The sequence below is a fragment of the Haliaeetus leucocephalus genome, unplaced genomic scaffold (genome assembly GCF_000737465.1).
Source record: "Haliaeetus leucocephalus isolate CR32 unplaced genomic scaffold, Haliaeetus_leucocephalus-4.0 Scaffold2, whole genome shotgun sequence".
Lineage (NCBI taxonomy): Eukaryota > Metazoa > Chordata > Aves > Accipitriformes > Accipitridae > Haliaeetus > Haliaeetus leucocephalus.
This window is the reverse complement of record NW_010972438.1, coordinates 844,331-862,701: the sequence shown is the minus strand read 5'-3', so window position 1 is coordinate 862,701 and position 18,371 is coordinate 844,331. Positions and strand designations below refer to the sequence as shown.

Genomic DNA, 18,371 nt, shown 5'->3' with positions numbered 1-18,371 from the left:
TCAAAGCTTTTACCGAGAGCCCATATGTGAAACTCCAAGCTGGTTTACGCAGAGGTGCAGGCAGACAGGAGCTTACAGAAAGCCGGACCTGAGCCTCCTCCAGAGCGTTACACAACACTGGTGATGCACCCAGTTGCAAGGGATTCACACCCGGCTGCACCCATCCACGCGGTCCTGGCTCACAACAAATCCTGCTTCGCCCTCTGAAGCTGGCCAGCTCCACAGGCCTGACATGAGGAAAAACGAGCAGGCAGGTACTGTGTCACCAAAGGAAACAGAACTGACCGTGGCTTGCTTGAATACAGGGGCACTGAGTTTCTGCCAAGGAGATGGCTGCTTGACAGGGGATTATCCACAGCCTCATAAAAGCAGCTGAAAGACCCCCTCACTTCAGAGTGCTCCCAACGGGGCCACTGATGTTCACTGTTTTCCCCACAGTGCATCCAAGGGCCCGCAGCAAACAGAGCTGATCCCCCCCACGTCAGCCCCCCATCTCCCCTCCTGTTCTCATGAGCCATTTCATGCAGCGCGTCCTCACCATCGTGTGGCATGTAAGCACAGATGATAAGGAGAAGGAAAAAAAAGTCATATATGGGATTAATGGAATCTCATAGAACAGCTCCAAAAAGCAACCCGTGTATCCTGCCATGGAGTCAGACCACTGCAAAGGTCCCTGCACAACCTATACACAACATTTATTAACATGCATATTCATTACTAAGCACACAAAAACATCAACCCCCACTAAAGTGTCAGATATTAGTTGAGGCCCTAATCTGATTAGAAGCGAAGTGCACACTGCTTTCCTGCATGCACAGCTCTTCTAACAGACCCGATTTTCTGCTGCTCACATCTGTGCTCACCATCATCACTGGTGTGTGGCTCCGTGCCGTTGTCATGGTCAACTTCATCGATGGTGCCTGGCTCGCTGTGTGGGCTGTCACTGAAATAAATACACCATGCTTTCAAAGAAAGAACGAGATTCTGTTCCTAAGGTACTTAGCAAAAGTAAGTTGTTCAGGGAAATTCTAGTCCCAGTGACACTGGAAAAAGTTATGATTTTAGTTTTCATAGGACTGAGATGGTCATTTTAAATCACAGCAGATCTCTGAACTTGCTTTGAGAACAGCAGACACTCACACCTTGATCTTCAGGCCCAGAACGTCACGTTCTGTTGCTTGTGCATCTTACTCATATTTGGCAAAACAAATGTAAAGTGATACCAAGTTAAAATGCTCCACTCACTCATTCACAATGAGTTTTAGCATTTTATCCTGTCCTTGCATCAGTAAGAATGGTGGCAAGTGATCAGCTTCAGGGAAGATTATGCCTCAGAAATGTATAGAGCTTGCACACAACCCAGTTCAAGTCTGTTATAAATACCGGTTTGTTAAAACTCAGATCTGAATGTCAGTTTAGAATTCCAGCATCCTCCAGACAAATGGGCAATACCACCTACACTTCTAACGTGGGAGTTTGTTTATGGAGTTTTCCTATCCTGCGTATACCAAGTAGGGCAAATTGTGCACTAGAAAGATGCGATGCAATGCAACTGCACACGGCTGATCCCATCCACAGCTAATGCAAACTCATCTGTCCTCTAACACTGACAAAACAAAAGGAACTGGTAGGTTCAGGTTAACTTCGGGCTAAGAGATTTCATCCAACTAGCAAATTATCATGGAACTATGAGACACTACTCAAAAATTCCAGCCAAGGAGGAATTTGGTTAGAATTGACTTAAAATTCTGTTTTGCTCTCAACACACTTCTGTGAATCTGCAGCTAAAATATTTTTTTTATAAATATTAATATTCCTATTGGAAACAATTGTCTCCTGAAGTTTTTACTGAGGTTTATAATGCTGAGTCAGCACGAGAAAAATGAAAAGAAAAACTCAGTGAAATTGCCTGTTTTCACCAGCAAGGCTAAAATGAAAAGCAAAGCTGACATATATAAGTAGAGACTAATTGGTTAGATGTGCAAAATCCTCTTAGTTTTATGAAGGTATTTATAACTAAGAACCACACAGACAGCCTGGTATGGAGTAAGATTCTTAACCAGTGTAAAACAGCACAAGCATATCAAATACTTATCAACTGCATACCTAATTCATAATGTTTAACCGGAATAAATGCAAAAGGGCATGCCCCTTCTGCAAAGGGGCAAATTCACTAGCACTGTGCTCAGCCTGGGCTCAGCTGCCCTGAATACTAAGTCTGAACTTCCCCCAAAGCTGTCCTCACACCTCATCCTCCCAGGGATCTGCTCCCAAGAGCCCTTTTCCTACGCTTGGGTGAGCTGGGGTCAATTCTCTGTCTACCAGGAATCAAGCCAAAACCCTGCATTTTGACACAGGTTCACTCTTAACGTACAGTGCCAGAAGATAACCCTAACAAGGGGATCTGGCTTTAAGTTCTGCAAACGATGAAGTCCTGCCCCCGCTCCTTACCAGTACTCCTCCCCTCCAGTCATGCACTTCTCGTAGACAGGTCCTTCCAGCTCTCTGTGGCTGGGGAAGATGCCCTCATGATTAATGATGATGGTTTTGATGACCTCATTGACATGGGCTTGGCAGGACACCGGATCCTGCCCATCTGGAATGTGCATCAGAGTAGGCCCAAAGCAGATGGCCAAGTTGTAGGGATCCATCATGTTCTCATCGCTGTACTGTGACAAGCTGCAAGCACAAGCGTTAGGGAGGTGCGGTGCTGACTTTCCCCACTCACTTAGAAAAGTCTCCCACCAACAAACCCCCATCACGCAAAAAAGCAATCATCACTGAACTGTACACCTTCCCTGAACACACAGCCATGGCTAGGCAAGGCTGAGGAAGGAGCAAAATACAACTCTCCATGGCAATACCAAAAAGGACTCATGCAACAGAGACAGGGAAGCCCTGAAAAAAAGGAGGGCAAGGAGAAACTAAGTGAAAGAGGAAAAAAAAACACTCACTGATTAAGGAAAGCAAAAAGATATCTCATGACAACGATGACAGCCCGGGGCAGAGTGACGATGATTTGCTGGATTTGGTGCACTCTCTCAGTGGGGTTCTCGATTTCTGGAAGACATGGATAGAAAGCACATCTTTAAACCTTCTCAGGACGAGACAACACGGCACCAGAGGGACTCGTTCCGGATCTAGTAGCCCACTATGCAAGGAAAACAATAGCCCGTTTCCAGATTTGACCCACTAAGGTTTGGCACTAAGGTCCAAGAAAAGAATCTGGGCATAGTTCTCTTCCACAGGTGAATTCATATCTATGTTCAGATTCAGTATAAACATCCATGGTTTTATTTTTAAAGTAACTGTTCATGCATTATTTAGTTCATTCCTCAACAACTATTTTTCAACGGCTTTAGTCAATATGGCACTGGAAAATGGAGCACTGCTTGGTTCTCCAGTGCAGATTTCAAAATGAGGTTTTTATTCACATTACTCTTACGGATTAACCATCAGGTCCTTCTGAGCCCTTCTGCTCCAGTCTCCCACTGGTCTCAGTGGGAATTTAATCTGAATCGATTCCAAGTCAGCACTTTAAGATTCAATTCTCTCTATAGCAGTGCACAAAGCCCACAGCTGCTATCAGAAACCAGCTTCCTTCTGTAGGAAGCAGGTGACATAGAGCTATCTTGCTTTCAGCGCCAGCTCACTCGCCCGGGGACCCTGTCCTGCCCCCCCGCCCTCCTGCAGCCCCGCACCCGGAGGATGCGAAAGCCCCCGTGCAGCAGCAGCCTCCTCCGCCTGCAGAGCTGCGAGAGCCCCGCTCCACCACCGACCTGCCCGGGGGGCTCAGCGCCGTCCTGCAGCAGCTGGCAGCACATGCCAGCCCCCAAGGCTACGGGGTTTTTAAGCTAGTATCTGCTCAATATGTTATGTAGATAGTTAATCCTGTGGCTTTTATTTTACAGAAAGCAGACAAAGAGTACCAAAGCTTTCCTGAGAGCAGTCGGCCTCAGATGCATGGAAGAGGTGCTTACTTTACTATGCTGGCTCAAACTTTGACATTTGCTAATTGTAATAAAATTCACTAAAAAGATGTAGCAGGCCTGCCATTTGTTCAAAATTCTGATCAAAATTTGGCTTTGATACAAAGATGGAAATCTTTATAATATTTAATTTTGGAAATTTTTCCTTTTAAGGAATGTATTGATCCCCTGTTATTGCTTACTGGGTTCTTTACTTCTTCAGTTTGGTTTCACTTAAGAGGACGTTTGTAAAAAAAAAAAAATCAAATAAATAAAAACTGGATAAAACCCTACAACAATAGATATCTGTTCCAAAACCCAGAGGAAGAAATTGTCTTGAAGCACTTGCCTTTTTTCATGTAGCAAAATGTTTCAACTGGCTGTAACTCAGAAGAATTAATGGAGTAATCATCAATCACTCTACAATACAGGCACAACCCTGAATGAACCTTTGCAAACAAAGTGCCTTTTCTATCCTCCTATTTCTCATGTGCATTTGAGAAATGCTTCCATGTAAACTGTCAGTCCCTCACAAGCAAAAGGAAAAGCCAGCCTTTCATCTGCCACCAGCAAGCCTGGCTTCCCCATCACATCGGCAGGGAATGATGTGGCTCTGCAGCTTCCAGGGGCGCTCAGAGGCCCTGCGACATGCGCAGCAGCACCTGCTGCAAAAACCTCGTTCAGAATACCTTACCAGGCACCAAGGGAAATCAAGGTGGCTTTGTGATGCACTGCGGTGGAGAGCCCAGACAAACTGCTCGGCTGCGTTTAACCTTTCCACCATAATTACAAAATGAGACAGAACATCCTACAGCAAGGGTGGCATTTTACTGAGCAGTGGTTCTCAAAGAAAGAAGGTTTCTTCAATCTGTTTAGGTTGGGACACCTATTACACAGCCTATATTTATGTGGCAGAAAATCAGATGCACTTAAGGTCAGATTTTTAATGGGAACGAGGCACTTCATTTAAAATCTATCCTTAATCAAAAGGTAGCAACAGCAGCAGGAAAAGAAAGGAAAGATGAGGAAAAGGAAGATTCTTGCTAAAATAAAAAAAAAAAAACAGAGAAAGAAAGAAAAGAATACTATCCAGAAAATTAACAGATTATGTTTGCAATGAAAAGCTCCCAAAAGCTTAATAAATTGTGCAAATTGGCATTAATTAGGGATGGTTCCAAAGCACAAGCCTATCTGCAAGCATACAGACAGTCACATCACCAAGCACCAGGCTTATTTCCTGGCACCGAAGTGGACCCGTTCCCTTCTCTGGGGGCTGTGCCCGCTCAGGGTCCCTGCTCTGCCTGCTGCAAGCCCCTTGGGGAGGGCAGCCAGAGTGAGCACTGCAAGCCAGGCTAAAAATCCCTGTCCAGGGCACAAAACTGGTACAGAAACAGCTTCCTTTGTTTGCTGTGTTACAGGTGTGCTGCGCTGTTTTACACATCAAAACTGAAAGGCAACAGCAAATTTCCTAAAGCTACTATAGAAAACAACTGTTCTTGAAAAATAAGAGCACATTCTTCTCCTTCTGGAACAAGCCCATCCCTGTGTCATTCCCCTCTAGGTATCATCTGTCTGTCTTGACATCACTAAATCTCTAGCAGTTATGCACATTAAGAAGGGGGGAAGGAGCCATGAGCATTGAAAGCCAAACGAAGGACTTCAGCACATGTTCAGCAGTCAGTCTGCCTGAAGCTACCCACGTACCAAGACACTCGAACCCCCAAACAACCCCGACGCTTCTCCTGTAAAATAGTCATCCTGTAGCCAAAGCGCACAACACGCTCCTCCATCATCTCTGAAACATCAAATTCATTCTGTCTTCTTCCTTTCCCCCAGGGGAGTAATTTCCATGACTTGCCAATAAATAAATGTCATCACTACAAGGTACTGAGAGAAATAAACCCCAGCTGGGATATCTGTTTCTTCAGTTGCAGAGGAACAAGTGGAGCTGGGAGGGGAATTCAGGACAGAACAAGAAGAAACTAGACTCTCCCTGACATCAATCCCAGACCCTTCATGATTAAAATTGCTCAGCTTCTACCTCTGCTCACATCCCAAAGTACTTTCTGGTTTTCTTTGGGATGGGAAATGCACATAGCAAACACTTGGAGAACAGCTGATCGAGTGAGGGTGAAACCAAGTCTGCAGAGCCAAGGGTCAGAGAAGCTTTGTGAGTAACCACGAGTTATTGACCTTCACTACATTTAGTAGAAGGCACCAAGCTAAAGCAGCAAAACCCCTTTGGGTCCCAGGAGCCATAGCTGCATGACGCTTGATGGGCAGGCACAGGAACCACCATTCCCTACAGAGATCTGTGCAGGCAGGACAGCAGCCGACCCTGTTCAAGCAATTAACGACCCCTCATGCAACCCACAAATGTGTATACGGGCTTGCTGCATGTGCAGCCCACTGGCCTAAGCTTGGAGGTGACTCTCTGGTGATCCTCATGATACTAGGAAGACTTTAAAAGAGCCACAGCAAGATGTTTTACCTCTCCCTCACCTCCAGCACTGCAAATTCACACCCTTAATGTCTTTTCCTAACAGCTTCCACTGCAGACCTATAACCTTTCTTACAGCCTAAGTTGCTATTAGCAAAACTCAGGTGTACTTACTCCCCGTTTATTGTTTCTTGTCCCACCCTATTCGCTGAGAAGAGCTGCCACATGTACTTACTTATAGTAGATATCAAATCTTGAAACCTTTCCTTAGGAAAGAGGGGGTTTTCCAGTCCTCGGAAATACAGCTTCAAGACTCCAGCCACTGAATTAATGTCACGTTCATTTTGATCATCAGCAAGGGGATCTTCACCTGCCCAGGGAAGAGTTTTTATTTCCAGCATTACTGTCAAGTTGGACTAACACAGCAAGTGTTTTTTACTAACTCAGCAGAAACCTAAAATTTCTATGCTATGCATTTTGCCAGCAAGAGGAGAGTTTAATAAGGCACCTGCTACACAGCATCATGCTGAGACATGCTATAGCCCTACCTACAAAAAACCAGTTTATTGTGGAGATTTTAAACCTTTCCGGAAGATGTTACTGTTCAGTTCTCCTTCACCGTTTCCAGCCCAGTGCATTTTTGCATTTACAGCAACAGCTCAGAGAGCTGAGCAGATCTGAACAATGGTGGGTGAAAGCCTGAGAAGACAGGCTTGGCTGGAGGATGCAATTATGCCTCTGGAATAGACTGAATGGTTCTGGATAGCATTGTGCTGACTTAAATCTATAAAGGGCTTTCAAAACCTAAGGGATTTGGATACTAATTCCTCTTAAATTGGATGTGCAAATCTGCCAGCCTTTGACAATCCCACCACTGCCTTATTCATTGGCCTGGCCACCTTCACCTCGATCCTTCCGATGCTGCTCAAAGATTAATGCCATGGAGGCCATTACCCCCATCTAGACTGCCCCTTTCACAGCTTCACCTTCACTCAGTGACAGCAGGATTGCTCTGCCCTGTCTTGCCAGCCTTTCACCTTCGATGTGATTTTCTCAACAGAATCAGTGGCAACTCCACAACCGACACTGCCACCAGGTACACATAGGAGTGCTGCTCCTTCCTTGACAAACCGCTGCAGGAGGGAGGAAAATGGATCCCAAACAATTTTATGGCTCTCATCTGAGGCTTTCATGCTCTTAATTAATGACTGTGGAAAATACCTCTGCACCTACCCCTCCTTCTCATGCTCCTTCCCTAAGTGACTCTTTGCTATTGCTGCAGATACAATACTAAGATACCTAGAAGGGGATAGTTAAAACCTCCTCGTGTCTCGTAGCAGAAAGGCCTTTAGCACAGGCTTTACACAATGTCTAATGCATCCAGCACACACTGAAACTCCCATCAACAATCTCTGCTCCGACACAGTGTCCCAGCTGTAGCTGCACACCCTGGCAACACACCTCTCTCAAACGAATTCTTGATGTCGTTGACTTCCACCTGGGAGCCAGGGACTCTGAAAATGCCCTGCTGCTGAAGGCCTGGAAAAGAACAAAGTTTTAGAAAAGATTTCTGTAACTGTTACATGGTACTTTCTGGTAAAGAACAGCAGAAACTAGGAGTCTGTGCACCCGGAAAGGCTCAGAGCAAGAAGGGGACAGCCTGCTACGATTCATTTCTGCTCATATTCTCCAATCAAGGCCGCCCAGATCAAAGTGTTGAAAGGGGTCCCGTTGGCCTGGGGCCTGAGCGAACAATTTAACCTGCGTAAGTGCTAACAAAACCTAAATATTTGCCAGTCATCCAATGCTACATCACGGCCAATGCCATTGTAATTATAACCTGAGCCCATGTAGGAAGGGCAGCGGGCATCTCTACTATATTTCACGGCTAATTACAACTACTTAATTTCCTTTGCAGAAAGTTTTTGTTGATATTACTGAATCAACTTACCGTACAAATTGATGTAACGAATGCAGCTTTCTACTACAAGTGGAATAGCCTGTCCTGAATCCTTCATGAAAGGAAAGGAAAAAGGAAAAAATTACTGGTTTATTGATAACAAGGCACAGGAAATGCATTAAAGATTGCAAAAACAGAGGTTGGAAAATCAGTGCCATTGAGTTTAGTAAGAGAACAGGCAAGAAAAGGAGGTGTTACACACATCAAGCCATCAAAAAGTGCTGAGTATGCTACGTGCGGTCAATTATGCACAAAAAAGCTTTCACTAAAGTGTGTGAAAGACTGCTGCTCACTATCTGGTTGAGACAGGGGACTGATGCAACAGGATCACAGCTATTCCATTTCAAAGGTGTAATGCTGAGCTGAAATAAAACTTGTGCTATACCTGTCTGATGAAATAAGCTTCCAGTAACAGAGCTTACAACAATATTTCCACCTAAAGAAAGAGCCATTGTCAGCAGATGCTAAGAAAAAAAAAAAACCAAAACACCACAGCATATGAAATGAACTACCTGTATCTGAACCTGCAATGGTTTTGGCTTTTGTTTCAAAGCTGCTTCTCTCCAGACCCCTCGTGGAAGGAGCTCAAGGGGCAATGTGAGCTGACTGCCTAAGCAGACATTTATTTTCCTTAGGGAAAAACTGGTTGTTTTTTTCCAGTAGAGTACTGTTGCATCTCTCTGGTTAATTTACTCCGCCTCGTAGACGGGCCTCTAGTAAATACCTGATTTCTGGTTCGCGCATTCCTCCTTCCTCTGAGAACACAAAAAAGCAGCAGAGCGGGGAAAAAAGAAAAGATTAAGCAAGGATAAGTTCAGTTAGAGGTAAGCATCTCTTTCGGAGGCCATGAACGCTCAAATGCAATGGCAGCTTAGCAAGGTCCAACCCAGGCCTTCAGGCTGTCCACCCTCCCTCCCAAACCCCGTTTGGCACGCTGCACCCGAGCCTCAGCGACCGGCAGAAAGAGCCTCTCGGATTTCTTCCCTCCCTGAATCTGTGGCACTTGCAGGAGCCGGAGGACAGGGACGGCCCCTGCCCGGGCGCAGGCAAAGCTCCGGGGAGAGCCGCCCCGGCGCGGGGGCACCGGGCAGCCAGCCGCACGTCCCCCACGGCGGCGCGTGGTCCCCAGCCTCGAGGACAACGCCAGCAGCACGGCACCGTCCCGCAAGGACTCTCCGCTGGCACAGGACGCCCATCCGCTCAGAGAGATTTCCACCGCAGATAATTCCTCCTCCGCAGTGCTGAACAGGCTGGGCTTTAATGAGCATTACTTTTTTAAAAATCAGTTTAAGTAAGGAATAATTACAAGTATTAAAGAGATTACCGGCTTTGTCAGTCAGGCCTGTACATTACTTGTGACAGTGAACTGTTTATAAACTGCTCTTAGGCTTATGGTTGCACTAAAAGAGCCTAAGAGAATAATAAATCAGAGCCGGACAATGCCTATTAGTTTACCTAATCCAATAGTTTGTCACTACTGCTTCCTACAGTATTTTCACTAAAGCTTTCTTCACCGCAGGATTAAACTCTCTGAGCAACTGGAACAGCATCGCTTCCTTGGGAAATCCTTCCAGCAGCCAGGCAATAGCAACGTGCTGGATTTTGGAGGATCGGCAGCTAGATAGCTAGAGGTATCCTTTGGGACAAATCCCACATCCACATCTCTTCATTTTTCTCATCAGATCTCTCCTTCTGGGTAATTTCCCAGGACGAGCAGGGCCAAATGCCCCCTTCCATTGGGACTGCACCGGTATTAATTGAGTTCATCTGAGTTCACCCCAGCTTAAGTGAAGAAAATACTTTGGCCCACATTTACGAAGGCCGCACGCTGCATGTTATCAGTGACAGTTTGAGGAGACCACTCAGCAGCCATTTAGGAATCGCTTTGCTCCAGTGCTGGAAGCTGAGCCCAGGGCCCCAGCTGAGTGCGGACGGGCACCGGCGTGGGTCACAGTCAGCGTGCAAGCTGCAGCGTCTCCTCTCCTGGTGCCTTCAGAGGCAATGGCCTCCCACGGGAGAGGCTTACGGCTCCACACTGACAGGGCTCTCGCCCGTCCTCCCCGTGGGTTAACCCTCCTCTTCGGGCTGCGGGCAGCGGCCTTCCGACTCCCAGGAGGTACCAAGCTGCACAAGAGGGCCTCAGCCACCTACCAGCAGCTGGCACTGAGATGAGCCAGCTGGGCTGGTTATTATTAATATATTTTGTTTAAGGATGAGGATAGCTTGTTTAGCCTCCCACACAGCCACCCATACACACGGTATTTCAATTCAAGGCTTCCAGTCCTTACAACTGGGAGACACTTTCTGGGCACTTATGAGTCATTTTATCTTCTTCCTCAGCCACGGGGGAAGACGGCCACCAAAAATGTGCTGAAAAAGGGAAGGCGGGGGGATCTGTTGATCCTTTGAGAGCGCTGGGCTGGGTTGCCCTTGCTGTCTGATCCTCCTCCCCAGGACGGGTGGAAGCAGCGCCGGACAACAGGGACACTCGGCCAAGGGCACCTCGCACCGCACAGCCGGCCAGCACGGCCGACGGCCACCAGCCATGAGGGTCGTCGCTGCTACCCTCGCCCCGGGGCACGCAGGTGGCGACGGGATGGGCGACGCAAGGAACGCGCGAGGGGTGAGGACAGCTACGGAGAGAAATCGTCACGGAGGCAAAGCGCGTGCTGGCCAGGTCAACTGGGTGCAGGGCGGACCTGAGAGACCCCGCCGAGGAAGGAAAGCAGCCAGCAGTTAGGACAGGAAAGCCACCATTACATTCACAGCGTTCATAAACTCTTACTGTCAGCCAGCGAGTACCTTAATGAACGTTTCCATATTGCCGTTAAAGAGTTTATGATTATAGACTGAGAGAGGCCTAGGTCTCCTCATTTTCTGTGGCTTAGGGGGAAGACATGGGGGCCTGGGAGAAAATGGAACAAAATAAATCAACAAAACACCAACATAAATGCAATGACAGGGTGCGATCTCAAAGGTTATGACCGAGAATAAGAAATAAACAGAAAAATCCCTCTGTGAGGAGTCGACATGCGGCTCCATGCACTCTGCAGCCGCTCACTCTTCAGCATTCCCCCCGCTGCGTCCCCCCGCCAGGCACTGCTCCACTGGGAGCCAGGGGACCTGCAAAGAGCTCAGCTCCACTCCTCCGCATCGTGCACAGTGCCCGCAGCTCCTGGGGACGTGCCCTCTCCAAAGCCCTTTCCAGCAGCCTGGGGCGGGCTACCCTAGCACTAACTCGGCTAACTCATTTTGGAGCCAGTGCTGCAATGGCCTCGCTTCTGCAGGTCCCAAAGACCAGGCTGAGCGCGGGTGCAGCTGGCAGGCATCTGAACGGGCAGCAGAGCTAACGTGTAGGCAGCCCAGAGCAAAATCAGAACTGTTCGCTATATGCTGTACACATAATTTCAAGTCAAGGTCGAGACTGCAGCCTTTAAGTAATAAACTGAAATTAATCTTGATAATAGAAACATTTAATAGCAATAAGCCAACCTACCCATTACTTTCTATCCCCAAAATCTTCCAGTATTTCCCTATGAGACAGAGTCTAACCTCAGCTGCAGCCACATACAGCAATCTAACTAGCTGTTGCTACAGCCCTCCTGAAGAGTCCCTAGGTTCCTACTGTAAAAAACAAGTCATCTCCAGAAATTAGTGACAGAGCAGTAACTATACCAACAACCACAGCTTGAATGAACGATGGATGATCAGGAATTCTCTTCATGCAGAACTCGCTTCGTTCAAGCCAGAGAGTAATAAAGCTGCTAAACACAGCTGGTCACAACTGTCTTTGGTACCCACGATCTGCAGATACAATTCTCCCTCTCTGAGATGCCAAATATCAAAACTGCTGCTCAGTGTTAGTGCTAGTACCAGGGATGACATTTTATAAGTAAAACAAAGGCGTTGGTGCTCAGCAGGATTTTTAACACCTGCCTCCTACCTCCACCAGCTCAGCACTGTCAGCTGGAAAAAGCACCAAAAGCAGGTGAAGAGTTCAACTGATTCCTTGATGTATCCAAACTAAACCACAGCTACCCCTGGAAAACACTGGGGTATTCCTGTTTATTCCTAAATGGACCTCATTCTGCTCATAGATGGCCAGGAAGAGGAAAGTGGGAACACCTCCACCTCGCTGTAGCTAACTTCTGTTTGGGAGACATCCACAGGGATGAGAATGGTCTTTTTCATCTTTCTGGCAGGCATTCCCAAGATTCAAACCACCAAACAGAAAGGTGAGCCCAGGCAACACACACGAGCAAACCCACCAGCACCTCTGTTAGAACGAAAAAGGTAGGCATGCGCATTAGGAAGTGGTGTGACCCTGCCCCTACTAGCTAGTGACTGAGGGTCCTCATCAGTCACAGGGAACTGACCTTGAAGACCCTTGTTAACTTCAACACGGCTAACAGACACCTATTGCTTCTGGAAATGAGGCCATGGAAACGTGTGACTTATTTTAGTGCAGTGATCAGGACTTTGGAGGGCTGCTTTCATTAATGCTATTTGCATTTTGATTTCTTCTTCTGATAATGAAGGACATTAAGACCGAAGTGCCTAGATCTAGAAAAGGGAGAAAAATAGCGTAAAATGTCTGATCGATTTCTGATCTGTCCGCTACCTCCAGGCTATACTGATGTCTGTAGAGGAGAGATCATGACTGCAAACAAAAATGAGTGCTAGGAGCCTTCATGCAGAAGTTCTCACAGAGCAGAGTCACATGGACACGTACAATTTACACAGAGCTACAATGCAAAGGTGACAGTTGTGATCCGCTGGTTCCTTAATCAGATGCCTTTAATTAAGCAATTTGACCCTACGCTCCTGTAACTTCCAGCCGCTCCTTCAGCTGGTAAATGAGGAGCAGGAATGACTGCTGTCCATTCAAGTGCCCACCTGACTCTCAGCTGAGCAGCCCTGTGCTGCAGACTGGAGACCCAGTGCTGTTTGCTGCCGTGTAATCTCCTCTCCCCGGCTGGTGCCCTGGCGCAAGGCGGCCGGGGCAGCCTGGCCTCCGGCTCTATCTGGTGGGAAGGTTGTTCAGCCTACACTTACAGCACTGCCTCACACAAGAAGGAGATTGCCTCTTGTTTGTTTTCCTTTGTGAAGTAAAAGCAACTGCTGGAAGAAAAGCAAACAGAAGCAGCAGGGAGTTGTGCCATCATCCCTCATGTAGGAGGCTATTATTCGTTCCTTTGTTTTGGCCTGCGACACCACCACCCCATGGGCACCCACTCCTGGTAAACAAAGAACTCAAGAGCAAATTCTCCCTGTGGTTCTACCTAGCCGTTTGGGTGTGCTTTCCTCAACCAGCTCAGCAGACAGCCCTGCCTGACACAGCCAAAGGACCGGAGCTCACCTCACGGGCTGCTTGCAAACACACCTGGGGCACGGCGGGTCTCAGGGTGCTGTAGGACAGCTCTCCTGGGACCCGCGAGGAGAGCCGGCGATTGCAGCGTGGGCAGCCCCGCCGTGATGGCTGATCCGAACGGGACCTCAAGCATGGGCAAGAGCAGCTCCTTGGAGCGCGTCAGTGCAGGGATACACTGTGCAGTCCCCGCTCTCTGGCCCATGCGAGGCAGGAAAGGCTCCTCTTTGCCCTGACGGCATCTCACTGCCCTGCCCTGCGGCCCCAGTGGGTGCCCAGCCCCGACGCCGCTCTCAGCCTGGCGCCGGCAGCACAGTCCCCCTCCAGCCAGAAGGCAAGAGATTGCAAAGCACCCTGCTGCCCCGCTGCCCTCTGCTAAGGCAGCCTCTTTCCTGCCTGGAAAGGCAGCCCAGGCTTCGCCATCTGCTTCGGCATTTCTGACACAGAATGGGGTTTTTTTTTGCTGGTACTGCAAATTTTATTAAACACTGAAACAGGGCTGTAAAAAGATAACACAGGGAGAGGTTGTAGATGTTCTGGGGAGATGTTTGGAGGCTTTGCTGGCCCAGGTCTTGCTGCCAGAAAACCAGCACACTCATAGCAAGCCACCAGAGCTCTGTGGAGATGCTTTATGGACTGGACACAGATCAAAGCCTCCTCCCTGTTACACTCACCCCTAGCACTATTCTCCTGCTGCGGAGGGATGAAAGTCTGTGAATACAGGCATGCTCTGCACTCCTAGGCAAAGAAGCTGGAGCTGGGAGAGGCTTTCGGGGACATATCAAAGTCCGCAAATGAACAGGGATGGTGGGGAGTGGGCGGACACCCTTGTGTTGCACTGTCTGAACACAACCCAACCTCAGCTATGCTACAAGGCACTGCACCGTGCTGACACAGCACTTCCAGGCACTTCAGAGCCAGTCAGCCAGAAATTACACTGCAGCAAAAACAAGGGCCTGTTTGTCATCAGCCTAATTAATCCACTTCAGGCAATGCAGCTGAGAAGCAGGGCAGTGATGTGGGGAGCCTGGGATTGCCTGCCCTCCAGTCTGCCAGCACAGGGCAGCTGGAAGATGGTTAAATCCCAACCCCATCAAGCTGTATCAGTAGCAAAGCAAACAACCCTTCCCATGGCCACCCTCCTCCTGCCAGAGCGAGCCCTTCCCAGCAGCAGATGAAGTGGAAGAAACTGCTCACCTGGTTGTTCCGCATTCAGCTCTTTCACCTATAAGAAACACAAGTTTCCATCATCTCTCCACATTAGTCACCACCAAATGGCTGTAAAGACACATTCACGCAGGCACTCACACACTCACTTCTGGTTCTGTAAGCCCCGAGTTAATGGCTTCTGGCAAAAAGCAGCTGAATGTGCCCGAGGGCCCCACAGGTTGGGGAGATGCTGAGCTGGTTGTTATACAAGCCCCCACCACTAAAAACCATATTAGAAATCCAAGACTCGGCCACAAGAGATGGAAAGTGTCTTCAATTCCCACTGATATTAAAGGTTCATTTGCAATATGAAGCCCATCTTGTAAATAACCAGATGCACTGCAGGTCCTCTGCAATAAGTGCTCATTTTCACTAGCTGGGGATTGGCCAAACCCAAGCAGAAAAGGGGCAGTCTGATAAGGGCTGAAGCCCCCGGGGAGGCCGCTGAGATTATCCAGCTGCCTCATGGAGGACCACTAATAGCACCTGAATGCAGCGGAGTATTCAGTTCCCTGGCTTTTCCTGTGAGATAACAGCCCATCTAATCACCATCAGGCAGACTCTATTCTGGCTGTCAATATTCTCATTCCCTTCGTGTATTTTTAGTGCTTGGATTTCATATAAACGGCAGCATATCACCACTGATACGATCTGTTAATTTTTTAAAGTATTTGTCAATCCACTGAAAAAAACTAAACTAATTTCACATGCTGTTTGTGCCTTTCTCCCAAGGCCAGGAAAGCTGATTTATTCTTCCTTTTTCTAAGACACATAAAAGGAAGCATTTGGCTGCACATGCCTCCTTCCTGCTCTCCCTTGGCACCTGCGGAAAGCAAGCTTGCAGCCAATTCCTCACTGAAAAAGCAAAGAATTCCACACGACTGTTTTGCAAATCCAGACTTCTTCCTAATGAGAATCAGCTCATGCTGAAACGTAGCATTTGGCATTTCTGGGCTAAATATTTGCTGAACGCCTACATAGCAGGATGATCCCACAGCCTGGGAGAAATTCAGAAAGTTTTCATGTGAAAATCTTCCACGGCTGCTTTTGCACAACTCCAGAGAATTAAAATGCCTGACCCTACAGTCTTCCTCTTAAGTATGGCATTGGTATGGCTCTTGTGTGAGAGACCAGGATGGTGATCAATCTTCAACAGATTCATCACTTCTTGCACCAATCCACAGGAGTCTGAGCACTGTATCCAATAAACAGAGCTCTTTTCCATATCAAGATCTGTGATCTCTGGGAAGAGCTCAGATGGGTCCAATTTCTGCAAAGCACACACTCCATCCCCCTTGCCCACGTCAAAGCCTGAACTCAGACCCAGCAGCGGGGAGCCCTGTAACCTACCAAGCCTCACACAACCCCTGCCACGCTGCTGCGGAACAGGACGACCTCGGTGGGGATGCAGAAGGGCTGAAACCAACCTGCTATGCAGGGTGATAAGGGGTTAAGGCAGCTACAGAGAGTACTGAAACTCCTGGGAAAAGAAATACGTTAATGGACCTCAATGTATCTATCTACCCTTGCAGCCTTCCTTGTGCTTGCATTTTGTGCCTTGACTTGGCTCATTGTTCACTGAGTGGAACATACCACAGGACCTAACTAGAAGGTGGATTTTAAGGCTAAATAAATTTGGCAGAGAAAATATGTTTGGCAAAATAGCCAACAAAAAGCTTTTTTTTTTTTTTTTTTTCTAACTCTGAGGAGTCTAACTTTTGTATTGTTAAAACAGTACCATGGACCATTTGTGTATTTTAAGCTACATTCTCTCCCGTTGGTGAATCAGGACAATAACTCATCTCCATCATCTTTACACTGGAAATAATGCAATTTTTTAAAACCCTTTAAAAGAGCTAAAATCTTCTCCCAGAGACATGGTTGCACATCACTACTCCAGCAGTGGTGGATCCCACCTGGAGCCACTCACTTCTGCCTCCCTTGGAAGTTACTGCCCCCTCTGTTGTATGAAGCCTGTTTGTGTGTATGTGCTCTAAACCAAACTTGTGAAATTATCTGGGGTAACAAAAGCCCGCTATAGAAAAGTTAGTTTAAGAACAAGGATGACTTTGCAGTTCTGGTTTAGAGCAAGTCAAAAACCTATGGCCAGGGGGCAAGGAGCCTATTAAATCAGCAAGGCTGCTGGCAAATCTGTAACATAGAAGCACAGCATCAAGGACAAGAAAATACATGTGTTCAGGGCTGCACTAAGAGGGGAAGAAGGGGACAGAAAAGAAAAAGGCAGAGGGTTGGAGTGGGTAGGAATTTCTTTGCTGCTGGAGAAGTAACACAGCACTTTGGCACACAGTGTAAGATTCAAACAAATTTCTCCATGTCCACTCCCAAAAAATGATGGGAAAAGAATAATATTCCAAGGAAATTATGATTTTGCATGTCACTGGTTAAACTTAGTAGTAGCAGCCAACCACAGAAGCCATCAGTCACTCAGGAAAACACAGACAGCAGGTAAGACTGAAAGATGACGCCTGGTTTAAAATCGTCTCATGTGACGGGAGGTTCCTCCCTGGACCTAACCCCGCAACTCACCTTCTCCAAGAGTCTGCTTCAGCAAATCGTGTTTAGCCTGGAGCTTCGTGATAAGGTTACTGCCATTCAAATACTCTTTAAATTTCTGGAATTAAAAATAAAACAAACAGGGTGAGTTAAGACTCTTGGCAAAAATAGTCCATAATTGATGTACACTTTTGCCCGGGGGGCTGCTGGAGGGGGCTCGGCGAGGCTGACAGGCTCTAACAAACCAGACGTCAGATGCGCTGCAGGGCTGAGCACAGTCTAATCACTTCTCACTGCTCCAGCCACAGTCCTGATGATCTTATTAGCCCGGTCTCCTTGGTGCTGCACCTCCTGCCTGGGAACGCAAGGAGGTCCAAAGAAAAGAGTTCAAAGCAAGCTTTCTTTTGTCAGGCTTCTGGGAATAGCCTGGAAAATCAAAGAGGCTTTCCCTCCACTGACAGGCGCTTTGCCTTTGTGCAAACAAGTGATGCAGAGCGAGAACTCCCAGTGCATGAGACCTTCCCAGGTCAGGGACCATCAGACACTTTATGCACTGGGCAACACTAACTGTGCAGCACAACTTCTCATTTCGTTGTGAGACTGCATGACACCCAGTAACACTCAAGAGCAAGCAATTTTACAGATAAGAGGAGCGAGGGAGACAGAGATGGAAAATGAAAGACAGAGAATGGGGAAGATGAAATTCCTGCAAAAAGCATTAAAAAAAGCTCCACGCACAACTCAAAATGAAAACTGCAATTTTTTTCCCGCTGAATTGGAATACTAATACTGTTAAGAGAAAGTAGAAGCTTTTCTATGCATGTGTAATATATCACAAGATGCTATTAACTTTAGCCTACTAACCATGCTTAAATGAGGGCTACTTCTGCTGAACTGATGGCTTATTACTTA

At 47.4% G+C, this 18,371-nt stretch overlaps 1 protein-coding gene across 1 annotated transcript in view; it reads right to left on the bottom strand.

Annotated features, from left to right (window-relative positions):
• SRGAP3 (SLIT-ROBO Rho GTPase activating protein 3) overlaps positions 1-18,371 on the bottom strand; it is an 89,750-nt gene that overhangs the window by 7,245 nt on the left and 64,134 nt on the right. Inside the window, exons 10-18 of the mRNA XM_010570298.1 lie at positions 17,493-17,577; positions 14,934-14,961; positions 11,171-11,273; positions 8,360-8,420; positions 7,870-7,947; positions 6,644-6,778; positions 2,955-3,060; positions 2,452-2,679; positions 864-943 (exon numbers count right to left, since the gene is read on the bottom strand). Coding sequence (XP_010568600.1) covers positions 864-943; positions 2,452-2,679; positions 2,955-3,060; positions 6,644-6,778; positions 7,870-7,947; positions 8,360-8,420; positions 11,171-11,273; positions 14,934-14,961; positions 17,493-17,577 — 904 coding nt within the window. The remainder of the gene's footprint in view (positions 1-863; positions 944-2,451; positions 2,680-2,954; positions 3,061-6,643; positions 6,779-7,869; positions 7,948-8,359; positions 8,421-11,170; positions 11,274-14,933; positions 14,962-17,492; positions 17,578-18,371) is intronic.